This window comes from Lathyrus oleraceus, chromosome 3 (assembly GCF_024323335.1).
Source record: "Lathyrus oleraceus cultivar Zhongwan6 chromosome 3, CAAS_Psat_ZW6_1.0, whole genome shotgun sequence".
Taxonomy (NCBI): domain Eukaryota; kingdom Viridiplantae; phylum Streptophyta; class Magnoliopsida; order Fabales; family Fabaceae; genus Lathyrus; species Lathyrus oleraceus.
Window position 1 is genome coordinate 781,307 of NC_066581.1, and position 19,408 is coordinate 800,714.

Genomic DNA, 19,408 nt, shown 5'->3' on the forward strand with positions numbered 1-19,408 from the left:
ATTATTGTAGTTTGATGAAAAAGGTTAATACTAAGTCAATACTTATTTTTGGATTGCATAGAATATCTAAAATGTACTTACTTTTGTCTCTATTTTTATAATTTGATTAGTTATGCTTTTGACGTGTTTACTTAATTGTTTTATTTATTATTTTTATTTTGTGAGACAGTTTTTTAACCTGTCGAAGATGTTGAATATTGATTATTTTAATATTGAGGTTAGTAAATTGTGAACATTTTATACAATTATAGGTATTATGGTAATACAATTTTAATTTTTACAAATATATAATTCTTCATTCAACAGACACATTTGCAATTCCGACCGATTCATAATGTGTGTAGTTATTTTACCTCACTAAAATCAAGGCGTAGTTTATTTTATATGACTAAACTAAACCCAAACTAGTCTACTCTATATGACCGAATTCAATTTAAGTCGATTCAAATATTTAATTACTATTAAATTTATTAATTTTTAAAAATAAAGTTAAAAATAAAAAAAATGGTTAAGGTGAAAGAAAATATTTAGGGTGGTGATAAAGAAGAAAAACAATGAAAGAAAAGCAACATAAACATAAACCCTAGTTTTCAATCTATCTATCTATCATAGTCTAGTTCCATTCTATTGATCTAGAAAGGTGAACGCTATCGTCAAACACTCTTGCAGAAATCCATTCATCGAATAATATGGATGACTTGGAGAAAGGAATTCTTATCATGTTTGATGAATCGGGAGCCATAGATCATGAATTGAAGAAAAAAGCTAAAACTTATTGCAGCGATATCAAGGAGAAACCATCGGTTTGTAGATTATGCATTGAAAAATTATGCTGTTCAAATCTTGTTCAAGTCCAATTCTGGTGCCTACAGACTTTGCATGAACTCATTCAGACACGATACTCAACAATAACCCCCGATGAGAAGAACGTCATCAGGGGTACTGTGTTTTCAATTGTCTGTCTCGAAGACAAGAACCCTACTAGGGTTTTAGATGGCCCTGCATTTATAAAAAATAAGCTTGCACAGGTTTTGATAGCTTTAATTTACTTCGAGTACCCCTTGATTTGGTCATCTGTTTTTCTTGATTTTTTACCCCATCTGCGCAAGGGGAACTTGGTCATAGACATGTTCTGTAGAGTTTTGAATGCTCTTGATGATGAATTAATTAGTCTCGACTACCCTAGAACCCCCGAGGAGTTGACCGTTGCTTGTAGGGTTAAAGATGCAATCAGGCAGCAGTGTGTATCCGATGTAGTGAGAGCTTGGTATGACATTATTTCTATGTACCGTAATTCTGATCAAGAGCTATGTGCCGTTGTTTTAGATTCCATGAGAAGGTATATTTCTTGGATTGACATCGGGTTGATCTACAATGATGTTTTTGTCCCTTTGTTATTTGATTTGATTTTGGTTGGTGCCCCATCTGATCAGCTCCAAGGTTCTGCAATCAGATGTTTGTTAGCGGTAGTTTCTAAGCGAATGGAGCCCCAATCAAAACTGTCGTTGTTGCAAAGCCTTCAAATTAGTCGTGTGTTTAGGTTGGTGACCGAGGATGGCAATGCTGACCTGGTTCCTGACATAGCTGCATTGCTTTCTGGGTATGCTGTGGAGGCCTTGGATTGCTTTAAACGTATAACTTCTGAGGAAGCTAAAGGAATTTCCATGGAGCTTTTGAATGAAGTTCTACCATCTGTTTTCTATATAATGAAGAATTTTGAGGTTGATGCTACGTTTAATATCGTTCAGTTTCTATCCGGTTATGTTTCTACGTTGAAGAGCCTTACTCCTTTGAGCGAGAAGCATATACTTCATGTGGGGCAGATATTGGAAGTAATCCTTGGTCTTATCCGTTATGACCCTGAATACCGTAACAATCTCGATGTGATGGACAAAATTGGACGAGAGGAGGAAGATAGGATGTCAGAGTACAGAAAGGATTTGTTTGTTCTACTTCGTACTGTGGGCCGAGTTGCCCCTAATGTAACTCAGTTGTTTATCAGAAATTCGTTAGCAAGTGCCATTTCAAGATCATCAGATAGCAATGTGGAGGAGGTGGAAGGGGCACTTTCTCTTCTGTATGCACTTGGAGAATCCTTGAGTGAGGAAGCCATAAGGACTGGGAGTGGATTGTTGAGTGAGCTGTTGCTTATGCTTCTATCAACAAAGTTTCCTTGTCATTCCAATAGGCTAGTTGCTCTTGTTTACTTGGAGACAGTGACAAGATATGTTAAGTTTATTCAGGACAATACTCAATGCATTCCTATTGTTTTGTCTCCCTTTCTTGATGAAAGGGGCATACATCATCCAAATATTAGTGTAAGCCGCAGGGCCAGTTATTTGTTTATGAGGGTTGTGAAATTGCTGAAGGTGAAGTTGGTGCCTTTCATTGCGGTGATTTTGCAGGTAGCAATTATATAATCCACCACTCTTGCATGTCTTTTTCTGTATTTTAAATATACTTAAGAGAATAAATTTTTTAAGCAAAGTTTTGTATGAACTACTTGTGACGTGTGTTTTTTGTTGTCCCTTTTATTTTTGGATGAATCGCGCGATTGGTTATTCCAATGTCTCTTTTGTCCTCAATTTGCATGTCTGTCAAATTCAGAGCCTACCTGATACAGTTGCGCGGTTCACTACTACGAATTATACAACAGAAGAGCTATCAGGGTCAGAAGATGGTAGCCACATTTTTGAGGTATACACATTTTTCAAAGTTTCAGGATTTAGGATGTTTCTGTGAAATTTAAGGTTGCCATGTATATTCTTAAGTGCTGATTGACACACTTGACAGGCAATTGGGTTATTGATTGGAATGGAAGATGTCCCACCTGAAAAACAATCTGATTATCTATCTTCTTTGCTCAGTCCTCTATGTCAGCAGGTGATTTTTTACTGAAAACTGCAAGATATTTTCTTACTAAAAAAATATGTACAAAATTTCAAGATACTTGAATTCTGAGAAATACTTCGTCCCCTTTCCTTTTTTCCCGACAATTATGTTCAGGGATTTTTACGTATTTGATGCAAATAATTATGTATGATTGCTTAACGCAGGTTGAGGCACTGCTGAGAAATGCTGAATTGTTAAGTTATGAGGAGACTAATGCCAGAATTGCTGTAATCCAGCAAATTATCATGGCAATTAATTCTCTCAGCAAGGTGCTTCTGTAATTTGACTTTTCTGCCTTTCACCGTGTCTCTTAAAATTCTGAGAAGATCCATCATGATTTTGTTTTTTCTTCCATTCTTATTAATAAATTATAAAATCTAGGGCTTCAGCGAGCGTCTTGTAACCGCTAGTCGCCCCGCAATTGGAAACATGTTTAAGCAGGTTAGTATTTTTTTCTCTTCAAATTGTATTGCTTTTGTGTTCTGGTGGTGTATTTGGTTTATCATAATGTTTATTAAGTATCGGCGCTATTGTGTGGCGGAATTTGCACAATCTGCCATTGTTCCCCAATATGCTATTTAATTCAAAACGGCTAATAGTGGCACAATAGCATTGTTGCATAGGTGGAGTTTGAACAAACCGCTATTTTCTGCAATTGACAACAATGGTTTATTAGATACATACTCTGTTATTGTGATAAGATGTTATGAATAATATTTTCGTTGTAGATGGAAATTTCGGAGATATTTTTTATAATTCTAGAATCCATCATTGCAACATCTACCAGTGAAAGACAGTTTTTGTGTGTTAAGCCATTCTCTTTTTCATGAAACAACAAGAACCAAGCCTTATCCCACTAAGTGGGGTTGACTATATGGATCAAACTACGCTATAATGTTCTATAAAAAATCATTCTTCCTTTCATGAAACACTGGTTATTATTTCTTATTCTTTTATTAATCTAAATCTTGCCATTCATTCTTCTCTGCAGACATTAGATGTACTTCTCCATGTTCTTGTTATATTTCCACGAGTAGAGCTTCTGCAAAACAAGGTATGATTATATTTAATGACTGGATATGTGCGTGTGCGTGAGAGGGACATGTTCATGTCATCTAATGTCCATGCATTATATGTAGGTCACATCATTTATACACCGCATGGTGGATACACTAGGAGCATCTGTCATTCCTTACCTTCCAAAGGCACTTGAGAAGTTACTTGCAGAAACTGAGGTACGCAGTATCCCTAATTTCCTTATGTTTGACAACGGTCTTGATTCGAAGTGGCATACATGTTTTGCACCAGAATTTGATTGTTTCCTATTTGACTTTATGAGGCTGTTTTTGCTTTCTCCCTGTTTCCTACGCAAGAAGAGAAACTTGTGTAATGTCTTGGTTAATTTTGTTGCAGCCAAAGCAAATGTCTGGTTTTCTTTTGTTGCTCAATCAACTCATCTGCAAGTTCAATGTTTTGGTGCGTGACATTTTGGAGGAAATATTTCCATCTGTCGCTGATCGAATATTTAGTGTTATTCCAAGAGAGGGATTGCCTTCAGGTCTGGATACAGTCACTGAGGTATGAAAGTTTTAATGCAGTTTCCTAATAAATAGTTGTGGTATATTTTACCTTTCCTTTTATTTTTTTAGAACTAAATTATCATGACATTTGATTGCTGTTTGGTGGGGGCAGTTTGTACTTTGTGATGTGTGATATAACTACTATCAAATATCCAGTTCTCCATAAACTTTTATAATTTTCTAAAAGTTAAGGCCATGCAATGGAAATTCAATGGATCTTAGATTAGGGAAACAGTGATTCTCTATTGTGGAATTTAAACAGAATATTTTTCTTAGTTTGTAGCTGTATATTTTTGGTGCAATTGTAGCTATATTTATTTTGAATCGGAGATCCATCATGAAAATGTATCTTTGACATTTCCATTCATCTTATGTTTCTAAGCTCTCACAAATTTATACACATGGTGTGATTTTTTTCCTTTTCTTTCTAGGAAATTCGTGAATTGCAAGAACTTCAACGAACATTGTATACATTTCTTCATGTGATTACTACACATGATCTGTCAACTGTATTTATTTCCCCAAAATGTAAAGTATACCTGGATCCAGTGATGCAATTGCTTTTTTACTCCTCGTGTAATCATAAGGATTTTCTTATAAGAAAGGTATGTGTTCTGCTTTATATTTATTAACTAGAGCCTAGAGCTCGTCATTTTTACTAGATTTGTTAACACTTTTGACAAAATTTACAATCTGAATCTTACTTTTTTTCCTTTTACAATTTAGGCATGTGTGCAGATTTTTATTAGATTAACTAAAGATTGGTGTGCCCAGCCATATGAAGAAAAGGTACTTTTTACTCATTTCTACTTATTCTTATGTTTTATTATTTATAACTAAATGGTTAATGGTTCAGGTTCCTGGTTTCCGGAGTTTTGTGATCGAAACGTTTGCTACAAACTGCTGTTTGTACAGTGTGCTGGACAGATCTTTTGATTTCCGTGATGCAAATACTGTAAGATTCCTTTATTCTTGTGTTATTCACTCTTTTAGCCATTTTTCTAAAGTGTTATAATTCTGCCATCCAAAATCACCATGTGAATGACATATGTCCCTCATACATAGCAGAATTTAGAATTGTTTTCTAGTTCTTTGGCCTGTTGAGAATCTATTTGCTTAATAAAAATGGACATTATTTGAGGGGAGTTCAAGAAACATCTCTGGAGCAGAATTTCAAATTTTGATTCTACATTCCTGTAGAACAGGTAATGGAGTTTTCACAAATTGAGAACAAGTTTTTGAATTTCAGGACTAGGATGTTCTAGTTTAGAATGTCAAGACTCAAAAATCAAAAACACTAGAGCTTATACCAACATTATTAACAACATGAATGGAATTACAAGAATTAAGACTGGGTAATGAAGGCTTAGGTGAGCTTTGCACAGAGTGAGGCTGCATGCTTGAAAACTGGTAAGAGTCCATCTTGGCCAAGCATTCCTTTGATAAGCATCTCATTGGGATCCTGAGAATTGATAAACAAATATTGGAATTCAAAATAAATTGCATCATCACGAGCAAATTGACTCACTAAGCATTTTTTTTTGTAATTAGGGGAACAGGTAGCTGATTATTGAGATAAAGATAAGTCCCTCATTGAATAAAAGATAAGGTTTCATTAGAATTTATAAAGAGTGGCATCCCTCCTTACTAGTCTAAGTCCAATATAAAATCTAATATGGTATCAGAGCCTAAGCCTATCAATTAGGGCGACCCACCATGTATATCCATGCACCTAGCCTAATAGTGTTGGGCGTGAGGGGGTGCATTGAGAAAATCCAAGTCCCCACGGTGAATAAATATAAGCTTTGATTAGAGTTTATGAAGAGTGACACCCCTCAGATTGCAAGCTGATCTTGTAAGGATGAGTTAGGTCCCCAATATAAACCAAATAATTTGGTTGAGGGTTGTGCTCTTGAAATGTAGTATTGCAAAGTGGAGTATGGTCAGGGCATAGGACAGAAATGGTTGAGGGTTCAACTTGTTGTCACCATATCAGATAATTCTGCTTCAACTTAGAAATGACAGATATGGTTCTGATTTGATGAAGATCCCAATGGTGGCAAGGGAGAGGAAGGCGATGGGGGTGCATTTGCATTGGATGCTTGAAGAGAAAGATCCATAGATCAAAGAGGGCTTTTTGATACCATTTTAGAGAATAAATTCTTGATTCGTTTGTTACAAAATATTCAGAGAAATGTATACTGTTATTTATTTCACAAAACTTAATGATTACAAAGAGGGTTCTTCACTCCTTATATAAGAGTGTTAAGCTAGTTACTGTGTAACTAACTTGGCACCTGTCTAACTAATTGAATTCGGTTCAGTTAGTTAGTTTCATGGGTTTATTCTTTTGATGCATTCCTATGCTAAGTGTGGTGTACTGCTCAAGGGAGGGTGTTCTCTAAGGTTTGTCCCCATGCTAGAGATGGTGCACTATAAGTATCTCTAATAATGTGTGTATTAAAACATAAAGTTCTACCTATACTCTTCTCTGAAATGTTGATAATTTGTTGCATTTTAATGTAATTAAATGTTTGTTTGTAATGTTTTATGATTAATATTGTGATGGTCTTTGGATATTTTAAAGCAGTGTTATATGTTGCAGATTGCAATTGTAGTTTTAGCCAATGTTCTTTTTAATTGATTTATTAATTTTTCAGAGTTAATATTAATATCATAATAGTAATGTTTAATTTGTTAAAAAATGCATTAAGAGAGACCACATGCAATGTAACTAAGGTGTGGGTGATGTGTCTGGGTACAAATAGATAGGTGTCTATTGAATATAGAAATAGGTTTTAAAGATGCTATCCATGTGGGTATCAGTATGCTTATTAAATGCGGCTATGAAACGAGGATGCTATCTTATTTTACCAAAGTTAATTAAATAAGAAAATGGAAATCCATATTTCAGTGATTTGTTTCGACATTTCATGCCAATTTTTAGCACTAATTTTGTTTCCTTTTTATTGTCTATGTTTCCATGCAGCTTGTTTTGTTTGGAGAAATTGTGGTCGCACAGAAGGTCATGTACGACAAATTCGGGGATGATTTTCTCATTCATTTTATATCAAAAGGATTTTCTGTTGCCCATTGCCCACCAGGTCTGGCTGAACAGTATTGTCAAAAGTTGCAGGTGAACTTCTTTCAATCCGAGAAATTGTAGTATGCTTTTCTGGTCTTGCGGAAGCAAAATTTATAGATGCCTTTTGTCCATAGCAAGAATTTAGAGATGCTGAAATGTGATAGTAGGAAGTAAAATTTGAATCTAAATGCCAATGTATTTTGAGCTTTTGTTGATTAAAGAGAGGTATTTTTAATCTGAATATAACAGAATCCTAACAATAAGCTATGTCTGTTACACTAAACAACGAACCAAGAACCTTCCAAAACCTATACAGAACCCCCTACAAACTCAGATTTATGAAAGAGAGTGATAGTTTCGAGAAGGTGTACAAAAGTAAAAGGGGGTGCTATGCTGCAGGGAATAATTCCCATTGTAACTAACTTGGTGAAAACGCATGACTAGTTACACGTGGCAGAGGAGAGTGAAAGTAAATCTGGGTATTATATGCAGGGTGAATATTCAGTTAGGATTAGGCATGAATTGTGTGATCATCACCCTAGGAGAGATTAAGCCTCTCGAAGAGCTTAGCTTTATTTCCAGCATTTTACTTTCCTATTTCACCAGCTAGATCCCATTTCAACTCTAGCTTGTATCACTGTTTCAATTCCCGCTTTTCCTCTAATTCATTTCCCTATTTTCTTGGTATCTATACTCTTAATTACTGAATTGAACTATCAATTTGGTATCCAGAGTTGTGTTCACAAAAGTGAATGTTCATTACACGAAGCATTATGGAAAACAAAGTAGGCACCATAGAACAGAGGATGAGCAACTTCAAAGCAACGATGGAACAGATTCGCCAGATTGACACCATAGAACAGAGGATGAGCAACTTCGAAGCAACGATGGAACAAATTCGCCAGATGGTGGAGCAACAATCAAGGCCGTAAGTCACGGTGGATCAAATTCGACCGTTGATCCAAGACCAGCTCGCAACAACCAACGAAATGGACAACTGCGTTATAGAGGTTATGACGGTGACGAGGAAGAAGAGGGAAGCAACTGTAGCACGCTACCGCGAGAGTCGCGACCGTGTTACCGCCGTCATGGGTGAGGAATCGGTCCTAGATTTTTCGGAAGTAGGAGGAGGTTAGAGATTCTGCTATTGCTGGTTGCTGTGTATCCAACGGTATTTCCATTTGAATGAATGCTGTAGTGTTGGCAATGGAGGATAAGGTGTTGAACTCGTACCAGTGGTGGGAAGTACAAGAACTGTTGAGAACGTGGGATGAATTTAAGTTGGCAGTTATGCGACGTTTTCAACCGGGGCTGTTACACAATCCATTGGGACCCCTACTGAGCTTAGGGCAGAAAGGGAACATTTATGGAGTTCAGGGAAAAGTTTGAGATGATGGTAGCCCCTTTAAGAAGGGAGGAAAGAGTTAGTTGGACTCCATTTTCTTAAACGGATTGAAGGAGGAAATTCAAGCAGAACTGAAGTTACATGAAAGTCATGATCTCGCTGAATTAATGGATCGGGCGTTACTTATTGAGGAGAAGAATGAGGTTCTAACAAAAAAAGGAAACTTATGGAAGGACAGGGGTGGTACTCTGAGAATCAGGATCCTGGAGATTTTGGTGGGCCCAAGAAGGATGGTGAGAAGGGTAATACTGGGTTGAATGAGAAATTTATGGGTAGAAGGCTGAACCCTGCAAAATTGGAGGAACGAAGCAAAAAAGGGTTATGTTTCAAATGTGGAAACAAATGGAATATGGAGCACATTTGCAAGTTCAAATACATGAGTTTGAAGATGTGTGAGGATGGTAGTGGTGAAGAAGAAGGGGAAGAGTCGGTAACTGACCAAAGAATGAAGAGGAGGTGGGGAGGAATTAAAGACACTGAAATTGTCCTTGCAGAGTCAAGTTGGATTCACTTCTAACAAATCCTTTAAGGTGTGGGTGCAAATAGGAGACAAACAAATGGTCATCCTAATTGATACAGGAGCTACTAGCAACTTCGTAGCTTCAAAATTGGTGGAGTTGAGATTGAAGGTAGTGGACACCCCTACTTAATGTGATTGAAGTAGGCAATGGGGAGAAGGTGAGAAACCAGGGAGTTTGTGAAGGGTTAGAATTCAAAATCCAGGAAATTAAATTTTAGCAACATTTCTTTATTATGGATCTAGGAGGGTCTGTGTAGGACTTTTCGTCTTAATTGCGGTCCGCCCCTAGTCGCCTTAATTGCGGTTCTTTGACTTGCCTCAATGTAGCTCCTAACACATTCGTTGTGTTAGCTTTGAAGGGGTGAATTTAGTCCCACATTGCTTGGAGATATGGTTTGTGTTGTGTTTATAAGTGAGGACAATCTTCACCTTACAAACCGGTTGTGTAGGGATGAGTTAGGTCCAATCCAAATTCTAAGATAGTATCAAAGCCTATCCTAGATCCATTGTTGGGCTTCCTGCATCGTCCACGCTTCAGGCTGCCCAAGCGTGAGGGTGTGTGTTGGACTTTCCGCCTTAATTGCGGTTCGCCCCTAGTCGCCTTAATTGCGGTTTGCCCCTAGTCGCCTTAATTGCGGCTCTTTGGCTTGACTCATTGCAACTCCTAACACCTTCATTGCGTTAGTTTTGAATGGGTGAATTTAGTCCCACATTGCTTAGAGATATGACATGTGTTCTGTTTATAAGTGGGGGCAATCCTCATCTTACAAGCCGGTTGTGTAGGGATGAGTTAGGTCCAATTCAAATTCTGGGAGTCTGAAATGGTATTGGGCATGCACTGACTAGCTAGCCTTGAAAATATTAAGCAAAATTTGGCAATCTCTGTTTGAGGTGGGGAATGGAGGGCAAGAATTACCTTATCCAAGGTGGTCCTACTTTATGCACTAGGAAGGCTTCATGCAAGGCAATGATGAAAGCTTTGAACAACGAAGGACTAGGATTTTTTGTGCATGATTGTAACACTACATATAATATACATCTAAGAAATACATTATATATAATGTAATTGGTATTGATTGAGAACCTATTGACATTGTTTTATATACATGTTCAAAACGAATAATATACAAAATTTGGCACATGATATATAAGAGTGCCTAAATAAAACTAAGATCTCTGTAAAATATCCACATGATCCATAAAGGAAGATCATAATTAAAAGTCGAGTCGCCAAACAATCATCAAGCAAGCTTGTCCTTGCCTTTAACCTGCAAAGAACTATTTGAAAAACAACAATAATAGTGGGGTGAGATAATAATCTCATTGAGTTCCCCTATCCTATGGATCCACTCGACTCTACAAGGTCTCTTATCGATTTCTTACTTGAGCCTTTCCACTTTATGTTATTTGTGTATCACTTACACAATTGTAATATGGACTTAAGCGTTCAAGAGGTTTTACGTTTCATATAGAAACACACAACATGAGTTCATATAACTCAATGAGTCATTATTCGGAAATGTGAACAACAAAGTATCTTTCCCTGGCTAATCCCACGTCTAGGGCTATGGACACGGGTCACAGATCTCTGTTATCTCAGACAACTTTTCTCCGACCGATCCAAATCCATGGACACGGGCCACGAATGTCCGCTCAATAAGGAAAGTCTTCTCTCCGACCAATTCCAATCCAAGGACTCTGCACACGTGTCACAAACTTCATATAGTTGGATTACTTCTCCCCGACCGATCCAAATCCATGGACTATATGGGTAACGGTATCCAACTCAATGGTTCGTCTTCCCGAGTACTACTTTATACAAGTCTTAAATTCGGGATACACACGAATAGGGAGTTATTCCCAAATACGCGATTATTCTCATCAATCACCATGTGATTATATCACAACCATCATTGGATCATGTTGGAAATTCACCAATTTCCTTAAGAAATTCACCAAAACCTATGGAGAATTCTGAACCAAATCTTGATGAACAAGAATCAAACTTTCTGATTGATTATTCCTTCTGTTCTTCACTCTTCAGTTGAGTGAATCAACCAATCTTGGTTGCAAGATTTCAGTTCACAATGGTAATGAAAAAAAACAAAATCGAATTCGGGAAGAAAGATAGATTAGAATTTTCGAATAAGGAAGAAGAAGTTCTGCAAAGTAACTCTCTTCTCTCAAGCTGAGATTTTTTATTCTTTGCAACGACAAGTATGTGTTATCTTACAATGACACACACCTGTTCAAGCAAAGTCCAAAATACCAAATTCTGCTAACACTACAAAATTGAACCTAAATGAAAATCCATGTTGAGACTAACTCATCAACACTTCAACGACTAGGTGTTTCGACACATTATTACTTATGTTGAGCAACCTGCTTCGGCACAAGAAATTACACTTCAACACACCACCTAATTCATTGTGTCTAAATTATCTATATTCATCATAGACCTTAACTTCTTAAACGCTCCGACATGCACTCCTTTCGTCATAATATCTACAATCTTATTCTCAGTTCTGCAGTGTTCCAAGTTTAGTTTCGTTTCTGCTACTTGATCTCGAAGATAATGGAACCTCATTTCGATGTGTATACTCCGTCCATGTGCTATCAGATTCTTCGCCAGATTGCTAGCAGATATTTCGATCTTCATGGTAATCGCTCCATGATTCTTTCCTGTAATTTCTTCGACCAAATTTACCATCCATGTTGTTTGACATGCATAGAGAGAAGCATCTATGTACTCTGTTCCACACGACGACAATGTGACTACTGGTTTCTTTCTTGAACTCCGAGCAACTAATGCATCACCTAGCATAAACACATGGTCAACTGTGGATTTTCTATCCCAGCATCACTACACCAACTTCAGTCGGTGTATTCCACTAGTTTGTATTCTTTTCCTTCATCAGCTGCAGGAAATAAAATGCCATAGTCGAGAGTTCCTTTCAGATACCTTAGTATCCTCTTTGTCGTTGCTAGGTGTGATACCTTTGACTGTTGCAGAATCTACTAACCATATCTACGCTGTATGCTAGATCAGGCCTTGTGTGACAAAGGTATCAAAGTGATCCGATGAGTCTTTTGTATTGCATTGGATCGACATCATCTTCATCCGTGTCTTTCGACTGTTGCGATTTGTGCTCAGCTAGAGTCGAAGTTGGGTTGCAATCTTTCATCTCAAATCTCTTGAATATTTTGCCTGCAAATCTTCTTTGGTGCATCATCAAGCCTCTACTACTCTTGGAAAATTCGATGCCAAGGCAATATGAGAGATTTTCCAAGTCTGACATTTCAAACTCCTCACTTAGGTCATGTTTGAAATCTTCGATCTCCTTCTTGCAACTTCCTGTTATCAACAGGTCATCGACATAGAGACATAGTATAAACAACTCACTATTGCTTCTTCTTACATATACTCCATGCTCAGTTGTGCACTTCACAAATTCCTTCTCCTTTAGGAAACAGTTTATCTCCTTATTCCAAGCTCTTGGAGCTTGCTTAAGTCCATACATAGCTTTATGCAGCCCGTATACCTTGTTTTCTTCGTCATGTTTCACAAATACGACTGGTTGTGCAACATAAACTTCATCTAAGAGACCATTCAAGAATGCACATTTTACATCCATCTGACATATGTGCCAGTTGTTCATCTTTGCTAGACCAACGACCAACCTGATTGTTTTGATTCTAGCAACATGTGCAAAAATTTCATCGAAGTCTACTCTTTCCTTCTGAAGAAATCCTTTCGTCACAAGTCTTGTCTTGTGTCGAGTTACTTCACCATTGGGATTCAACTTCACCTTGTATACCCAATTCACATCAACTGTCTTCTTGCCTTGATGCAATTCGACAAGTGATCAGGTGTTGTTGACTTCGATTAACTTCAGTTCTTCATTCATTCATTTCACCCACTTTGAATCCTTCAATGCTTCAGCTGCGTTGACTGGTTCAACATCTGCATAGAAAGCATAGTGTACCAGCTCACCTTCATCATCGACTACATCATCTGATGTAATCACACATTCTTGCAACCTTGCAGGCATGTATCTTGTTCTTTGAAGTCTGCTTGGGTCTGCTTGACCTCTGACTTCTTCTTGTCAAACTTCTCTTTCGACTTCACTTGCTGATTCTTCATATAAGATTCTCGTTGAATCCTTCTTGATATTTTCAGTCCAATCTCATTCCTTAAGCTCATCTATGATCACGTCCCTGCTGATCACTACTTCCTTCTTCATTGGGTCGAACAACTTGTAACCTCCAGCCGGATGATATCCTATTAGGATCATCAGACTCGACTTGTCATTAAATTTTCTTTTCAATTGATCTGTCACATGTCTATGTGTTGTAGATCCAAATACTTTCAGATGACTCAATTTAGGCTTGACAACAGACCAATATTATTCTGGCGTAATTCCTTCTAGTTTCTTCGTCGGGCATCTGTTCAATATGTATGTTGCAGTCGACACAACTTCTCCCCATAATTCTTTGGGTAGATGCTTGCCTTTCAACATACTTCACACCATATTCATGATGGTTCTGTTCTTCCTTTCTGCATTCCATTATGCTGCGGAGTGTAGGGTGGTACCACCTCATGCACAATCCCTCTTTCTCACATAATATGTTGAAATCTTGACACATATTCTCCACCACCACCAATCCTTAGAATCTTGAGCTTTCGACCACTTTGTCTTTCGATCATAGGTTTAAACTTGGCAAAGACCTCGATCACTTCACATTTCTTCTTGATCAGGTAAGTCCACAGTTTTTGACTGAAATCATCTATGAATGTGACAAAATATCTGTTACCTCCAATCGAATCCACCTGGATAGGACCACATACATCGGAGTATATGATTTCGAGAATTGTCTTCGACTTGTTTCCTGCATCTTTGCTAAATCTGTTCTTGTGCTGCTTTGCCTGCACACATTTCTTACATACTTCATTTGGAATGTCAATTTTTGGTAACCCTGAAATCATATGTCTTCTCTTCAAATCTCTAATGTTTTTGAAGTTGAGATGACCAAGTCTATAATGCCATATCCATTCATCCCTGCTAGCTGCAGTTGCAAGGCACTTGTGCTCCATCACATTAAGTTCAATCACATTAAGTTCAACCCTGAAGGTTCTATTCTGAGACATAGGTGTCTTCAAGATTAATCTTACACTTGAGCCGAGAACCCTCATCATCTTGTCTTCAATCGACACTTGGTAGTTTTTTTCGACCAACTGCCCTATGCTGAGCAAATTACTTTTCATGCCTAGTATCTACAATATATTGAAAATTACTGACCTCTTGCCTTTCCTCATAATCAGAACATCACCAATACCTTCAGCTTCTAGAGTATTGTCATTTTTAAATTTTACCATGTTCTTCATTAAGGGTTTCATGTTACAAACCAATCTTTCTTACCCGTCATGTGTGATGAGCATCCCGAGTCCAAGTTCCATTGGTCATAGAATCTTTCTCCATCTCTTGTTATGACCATTGGCAACATCTCTTCTTCTTCATGCTTTGCAAACTTTGCATCGTTATCTAGATTCTTTTGTTTTTCAGGACAATCACTAGAGTAGGGACCATACTTCTGACAGTTGAAACACTGAATGTGACTTTTGTCAGATTTTCGACCACCACCTCTTTGGTTGCTTTGGTATGAGAGCTTTCTTTGATTCGACCAGTCTCCTTCTTGCTGATTTCAACCGGTCGAATTGTTGTAGCATCCTCTATTTTTGTTGTCGAACCACTTTCCTTTACCTTTCTTTCTCTGCTGATTGTACCTGCAAAGCCATATCACTCTTCGACTTGTCTGCAGTTCTTTCAGCCATTCTTTATTCATGAGATTCAAGCGTCCCTTGAAGCTCTTTCTTTGTCAATGTTGACAAATCTTTCGACTCTTTTATGGCTACTACCACGTGGTCGAACTTTGGAGCCAATGACCTCAAGATCTTTGAAACAATTGATCTTAATGTCAACACTTCTCCATATACCTTGATTTGATTCACCAAATTTGTTAGTGAAAAAATCAGTTATGCTTTTATTGTCTTCTATTTGAAGCAATTCATACGTTCTTTTGTGAGTTTGTAACCTCATTTCTTTCACTTTTTCTGCGCCTCCAAACGATTTTTCCCGAATTTTCCATGTTTCTTTCGCTGATTCAACATCACTAACCTTTTCGAAATTGTCTGCATCCACGCATTGATGGATTATAAAGAGAGCTTTATAGTCTTCTTCAATTCTTTGTGTGCAACCTTTTCTTCTTTCGTCGTGTTTCCTGCAAGCGGTGTAACTCCCTCCTTCACAAGATCCCAAGATCTTGATAGCAAAAGACTACCTTTATCTGCTTGCACAAATTCTCATAATTTTGATTTTTCAGAATTGGGAGACTGCCGAAAAATGCCCGTTCGGATGATTCATCACCATCGTGTTTTGCTTCCCACGAATCGCTCAGCCAGTGCTCTAGATATTAGATGTTGGAAATTCATCAATTTCCCTTCAAGAAATTCAGCAAAATCTATGGAGAATTCTGAACCAAATCTTGATGAACAAGAATCAAACTTTATGATTGATTACTCCTCTTGTTCTTCACTCTTCAGTCGAGTGAATCAACCAACCTTGATTGCAAGATTTCGATTCACAATGATAATGAAAAGAAACAAAATTGAATTGGGAAAGAAAGAGAGATTAGGGTTTTCTAATAAGGAAGAAGAAGAAATTTTGCAGAGTAACACTTTGCTCTCAAAATAAGATTTTTTATTCTTTGCAACGGCAAGTATGTGTTATCTTATAATGACAGGGGTTACTCCCTATTTATAGAGTTGAGTTTGCTTGCTCCTCAAACAAAGTCCAAAATACTTAATTCTGCTAACACTATAAAATTAGGTCAAACCAAAAATCCATGTTTTGAGACTAACTCATCAACACTTCGACAACTAGGTATTTCGACACATCCTTGCTTCTGTCGAGCAACCTGCTTCGACACAAGGAATTACAATTCAACAGATTATACATAATTTCCATGTGAGATTAGATCACAATCACAATGTAACATAATATGTTTTCACACAAGCTCATTTCATCGCAACTATGACATCGTTCTCCATCCATGCCTTCGACATTCTCGTGGATGGAACGACTCGTTCACGTGATTACTCGCTCACGGATACACACCGATGTACCTCTTACATTCGAGTATCACAACCTAAGTTATTCATCTTTGTTCATATTATTCATCATATTATTCACCTAGCTATGATCTTTGTTCATACCTTTATTCAATACAACATGTCATAGTATAAGTCATAAAGCATACATGATAGTATAACATCATCAATCATGTAATATTGACATTCACATATGATTTTTCTTACAAATTCTTCAATTAACTTGCTAATTAAGCATTAGGCGAAGCTTTCACTCAACCTGCATCAGCCTAAGATAATCCACTTACACGCCACATAGTAAGCGCACGTCCAATCATCCTATGGTGGGGTTAACCGGATCAAATGGGGTAAATCCTCTCTCAATTTGCATTCAAATGCTCGAGCCATATTCATTGCAACTATAAGTACAACCAGGTGCCATCTCATGTAACTAACTTTTCAAAAATGCAATTCAGTTACAACTGAAAATGGTAAGAGTAAATTTCTATTCTAATAGTGGGAAATTCCACTTTGGAATAGCGGGGAACCATGTATCCCCATCCGTGAGTTGTTTATGGCTCCATGTCTTGTATTGTTTCCACTACAACTACTACCACTCCAATCTCCTGAATTGTCTCATTGAACCTTTAGGCACTTCTTGAACTGTGATGGAGAGACCAGCCATCTGCTTTCTAGAGCAGTCTGCCTGACTGTCATCTTTTCAATGAATCCTTCAAATTTGCTGCCAAATCTGAGTCACCCCATGCCGATTCGTGATACTAAGTTGTTAATTATGGTCCCTGTCACGAGATCGTTGCCTCAGATCTAGATGCGGTAGAACCAAGCACATCCTTGATAGTCTCTCTTAAACTCGAAGAGTTTTCTAATAATAATTTTTGAGGTGACAGCAGAAGAGTCCTAGTTAAATTAGGATAATAACTAACCTAATTCTATCCTCTAATAATACTATTATTCAAATTAAAATGATAATAACTATCTATAGATAGAATATATTCTAACAGTAAAATCTTATCCGACCATGTTTAAAACTTCTGTTATGCTAACTGGTTAAACATTCATCAAACTTGTTTCCTCTTAAATAACCATGACTTACTTCCTTTGAGAAATTACAATGTCATCCTTGGATTGTGCTCCTTCTATCCCTTAAAAGTATTGGAGGCCGTCAAGATATTTTGTTTGAAGTATGACACAAGAAGTTTTGGTTTATATGTTGTTAATTGTTCAATTAGAAGAGGATTTTACTGTGGATGTGTTTTGCTAGGCGTATCTTAGTGCTAGCTATTTTCTAAGGGAATCACCCATTGAAACTTTGTCGTAGTGTGCCTAATATTCCCCTTATTTCTTTTTACAGGGTAGCGATATCAAGGCACTAAAATCTTTCTATCAGTCACTCATAGAAAATTTAAGACTGCAGCAGAATGGAAGCCTTGTGTTTAGGTAGCATACCTTTAATAATGAACAAATTTCAACTGGACGTCCTATACAGGCTAAATTTCTGGCCGGTCAATGATTTCGGTCTACAAGAGGTAATTAATTGTTTGTGATGATATTGATTTGAGCTCTTTCTATCATTTTTATTTTGAATTTCCCCTCTTCTCCCAAATAATGCAGTCAGGGAATGGTGGTGAATACTGCAGTGTTGTGTATATAGCTTTTGCGGAAGAGCTTCGGATAATCTGTCAGCTCTATTTTTGATGAGTTCCTCTGCAACCTGACCAATTAGCAAATTGTCTCGGGTCTTTCTTTATTCTTTTGTCCCACAGTTGTAAATTTTAGGAATTCTCTTATTACATTGGGGGTACTTCTGTTGTTTGAAGCCTGTCAATATAAGATAAAATTTTGGTATTTGATATTTCACTCCTTTTTTATTCCTATTAATATTGTTTTCGTTTCTTGAAATTTTTTGTTGATATAAATTTGTTTTTACTGTATGTTTGATTTATGTTTAGATACAATAATGGAGGATTGATTGTTGTCAATTCATGTTGTTTGAATAATTTTGAACAAAATTTATTTTGAGTGTATAATTAAAAAAAAAAAGCATAAACAAATACATATGACATTATTCTTACTTAGTACTCCCTCCGTTCCTTTATAAATGTCACTTTTCTTTTTTGTAAAAAAGTTGTTTTTTTTTAATTGTCACTTGCAAAGTTCAATGTAGTATTAATTATAATTGTCAAAATTACCCATAGATAATTATTACAGAGACAGAAAAACTAAAGTGAATGTAATAAATTAATTAAGGATATCATAGGTAAATAAATAATTATTGTTTGAAAAGTAATCATAATGATTAACTTCTTTAGTGTGTATAAAAAATCAAAAAATGACACTTAAAAAGGATCGGAGAGAGTATTTATAAAAACTTGTTTAAACATGAAACAAAATTATTAAATTAGCATAATACTTAATAATTAAATATGAAGTATTAAAATAAAAATTACAAATATAAAACATAATTTAATGTAAATTTGCTTATACTCTATGATCTTATTGTGGATTGAGTCTTGAAAATAATCTATTTTCGATGAAGCTACCTTTAAAATATGACTGTTTTCTCATCTTCATAAAGATTAACGTCAGAACTATTTTCTGCATTCTTCGTAATAAAGTTGTGTATAGTCAGTTGCGAGGACTATTTGAACTTACGACTGAAATTACTAAAGTGATAAAGTGCATATCTGTAGGGATAAATGTACCCTATTGGTGTTAGATAATTAGAACCAACCAAATAATAGTTATCTAAAAAATAAAG

General features: G+C 36.6%; 1 protein-coding gene across 3 annotated transcripts; it reads left to right on the top strand.

The window, feature by feature from the left end:
• Positions 1–533: 533 nt before the first annotated feature.
• Positions 534–18,549, top strand: LOC127132029 (exportin-T). Of its 3 annotated transcripts, none has more exons than XM_051060895.1 (14): positions 535–2,405; positions 2,608–2,697; positions 2,794–2,883; positions 3,057–3,161; positions 3,274–3,333; positions 3,884–3,946; positions 4,032–4,127; positions 4,306–4,470; positions 4,904–5,077; positions 5,199–5,261; positions 5,329–5,427; positions 7,462–7,608; positions 18,002–18,176; positions 18,262–18,549. In XM_051060895.1, the coding sequence occupies exons 1-13, from the start codon at positions 690–692 to the stop codon at positions 18,089–18,091; spliced, it is 2,958 nt and encodes a 985-aa protein (XP_050916852.1). In that variant the 5' UTR covers positions 535–689; the 3' UTR covers positions 18,092–18,176; positions 18,262–18,549. The 3 variants fall into 3 exon arrangements, with proteins under 3 accessions (XP_050916854.1, XP_050916852.1, XP_050916853.1); XM_051060896.1 differs by having other exon boundaries at positions 18,288–18,549; XM_051060897.1 differs by lacking the exons at positions 18,002–18,176; positions 18,262–18,549 and adding an exon at positions 5,722–5,882 and having other exon boundaries at positions 534–2,405.
• Positions 18,550–19,408: the final 859 nt, after the last annotated feature.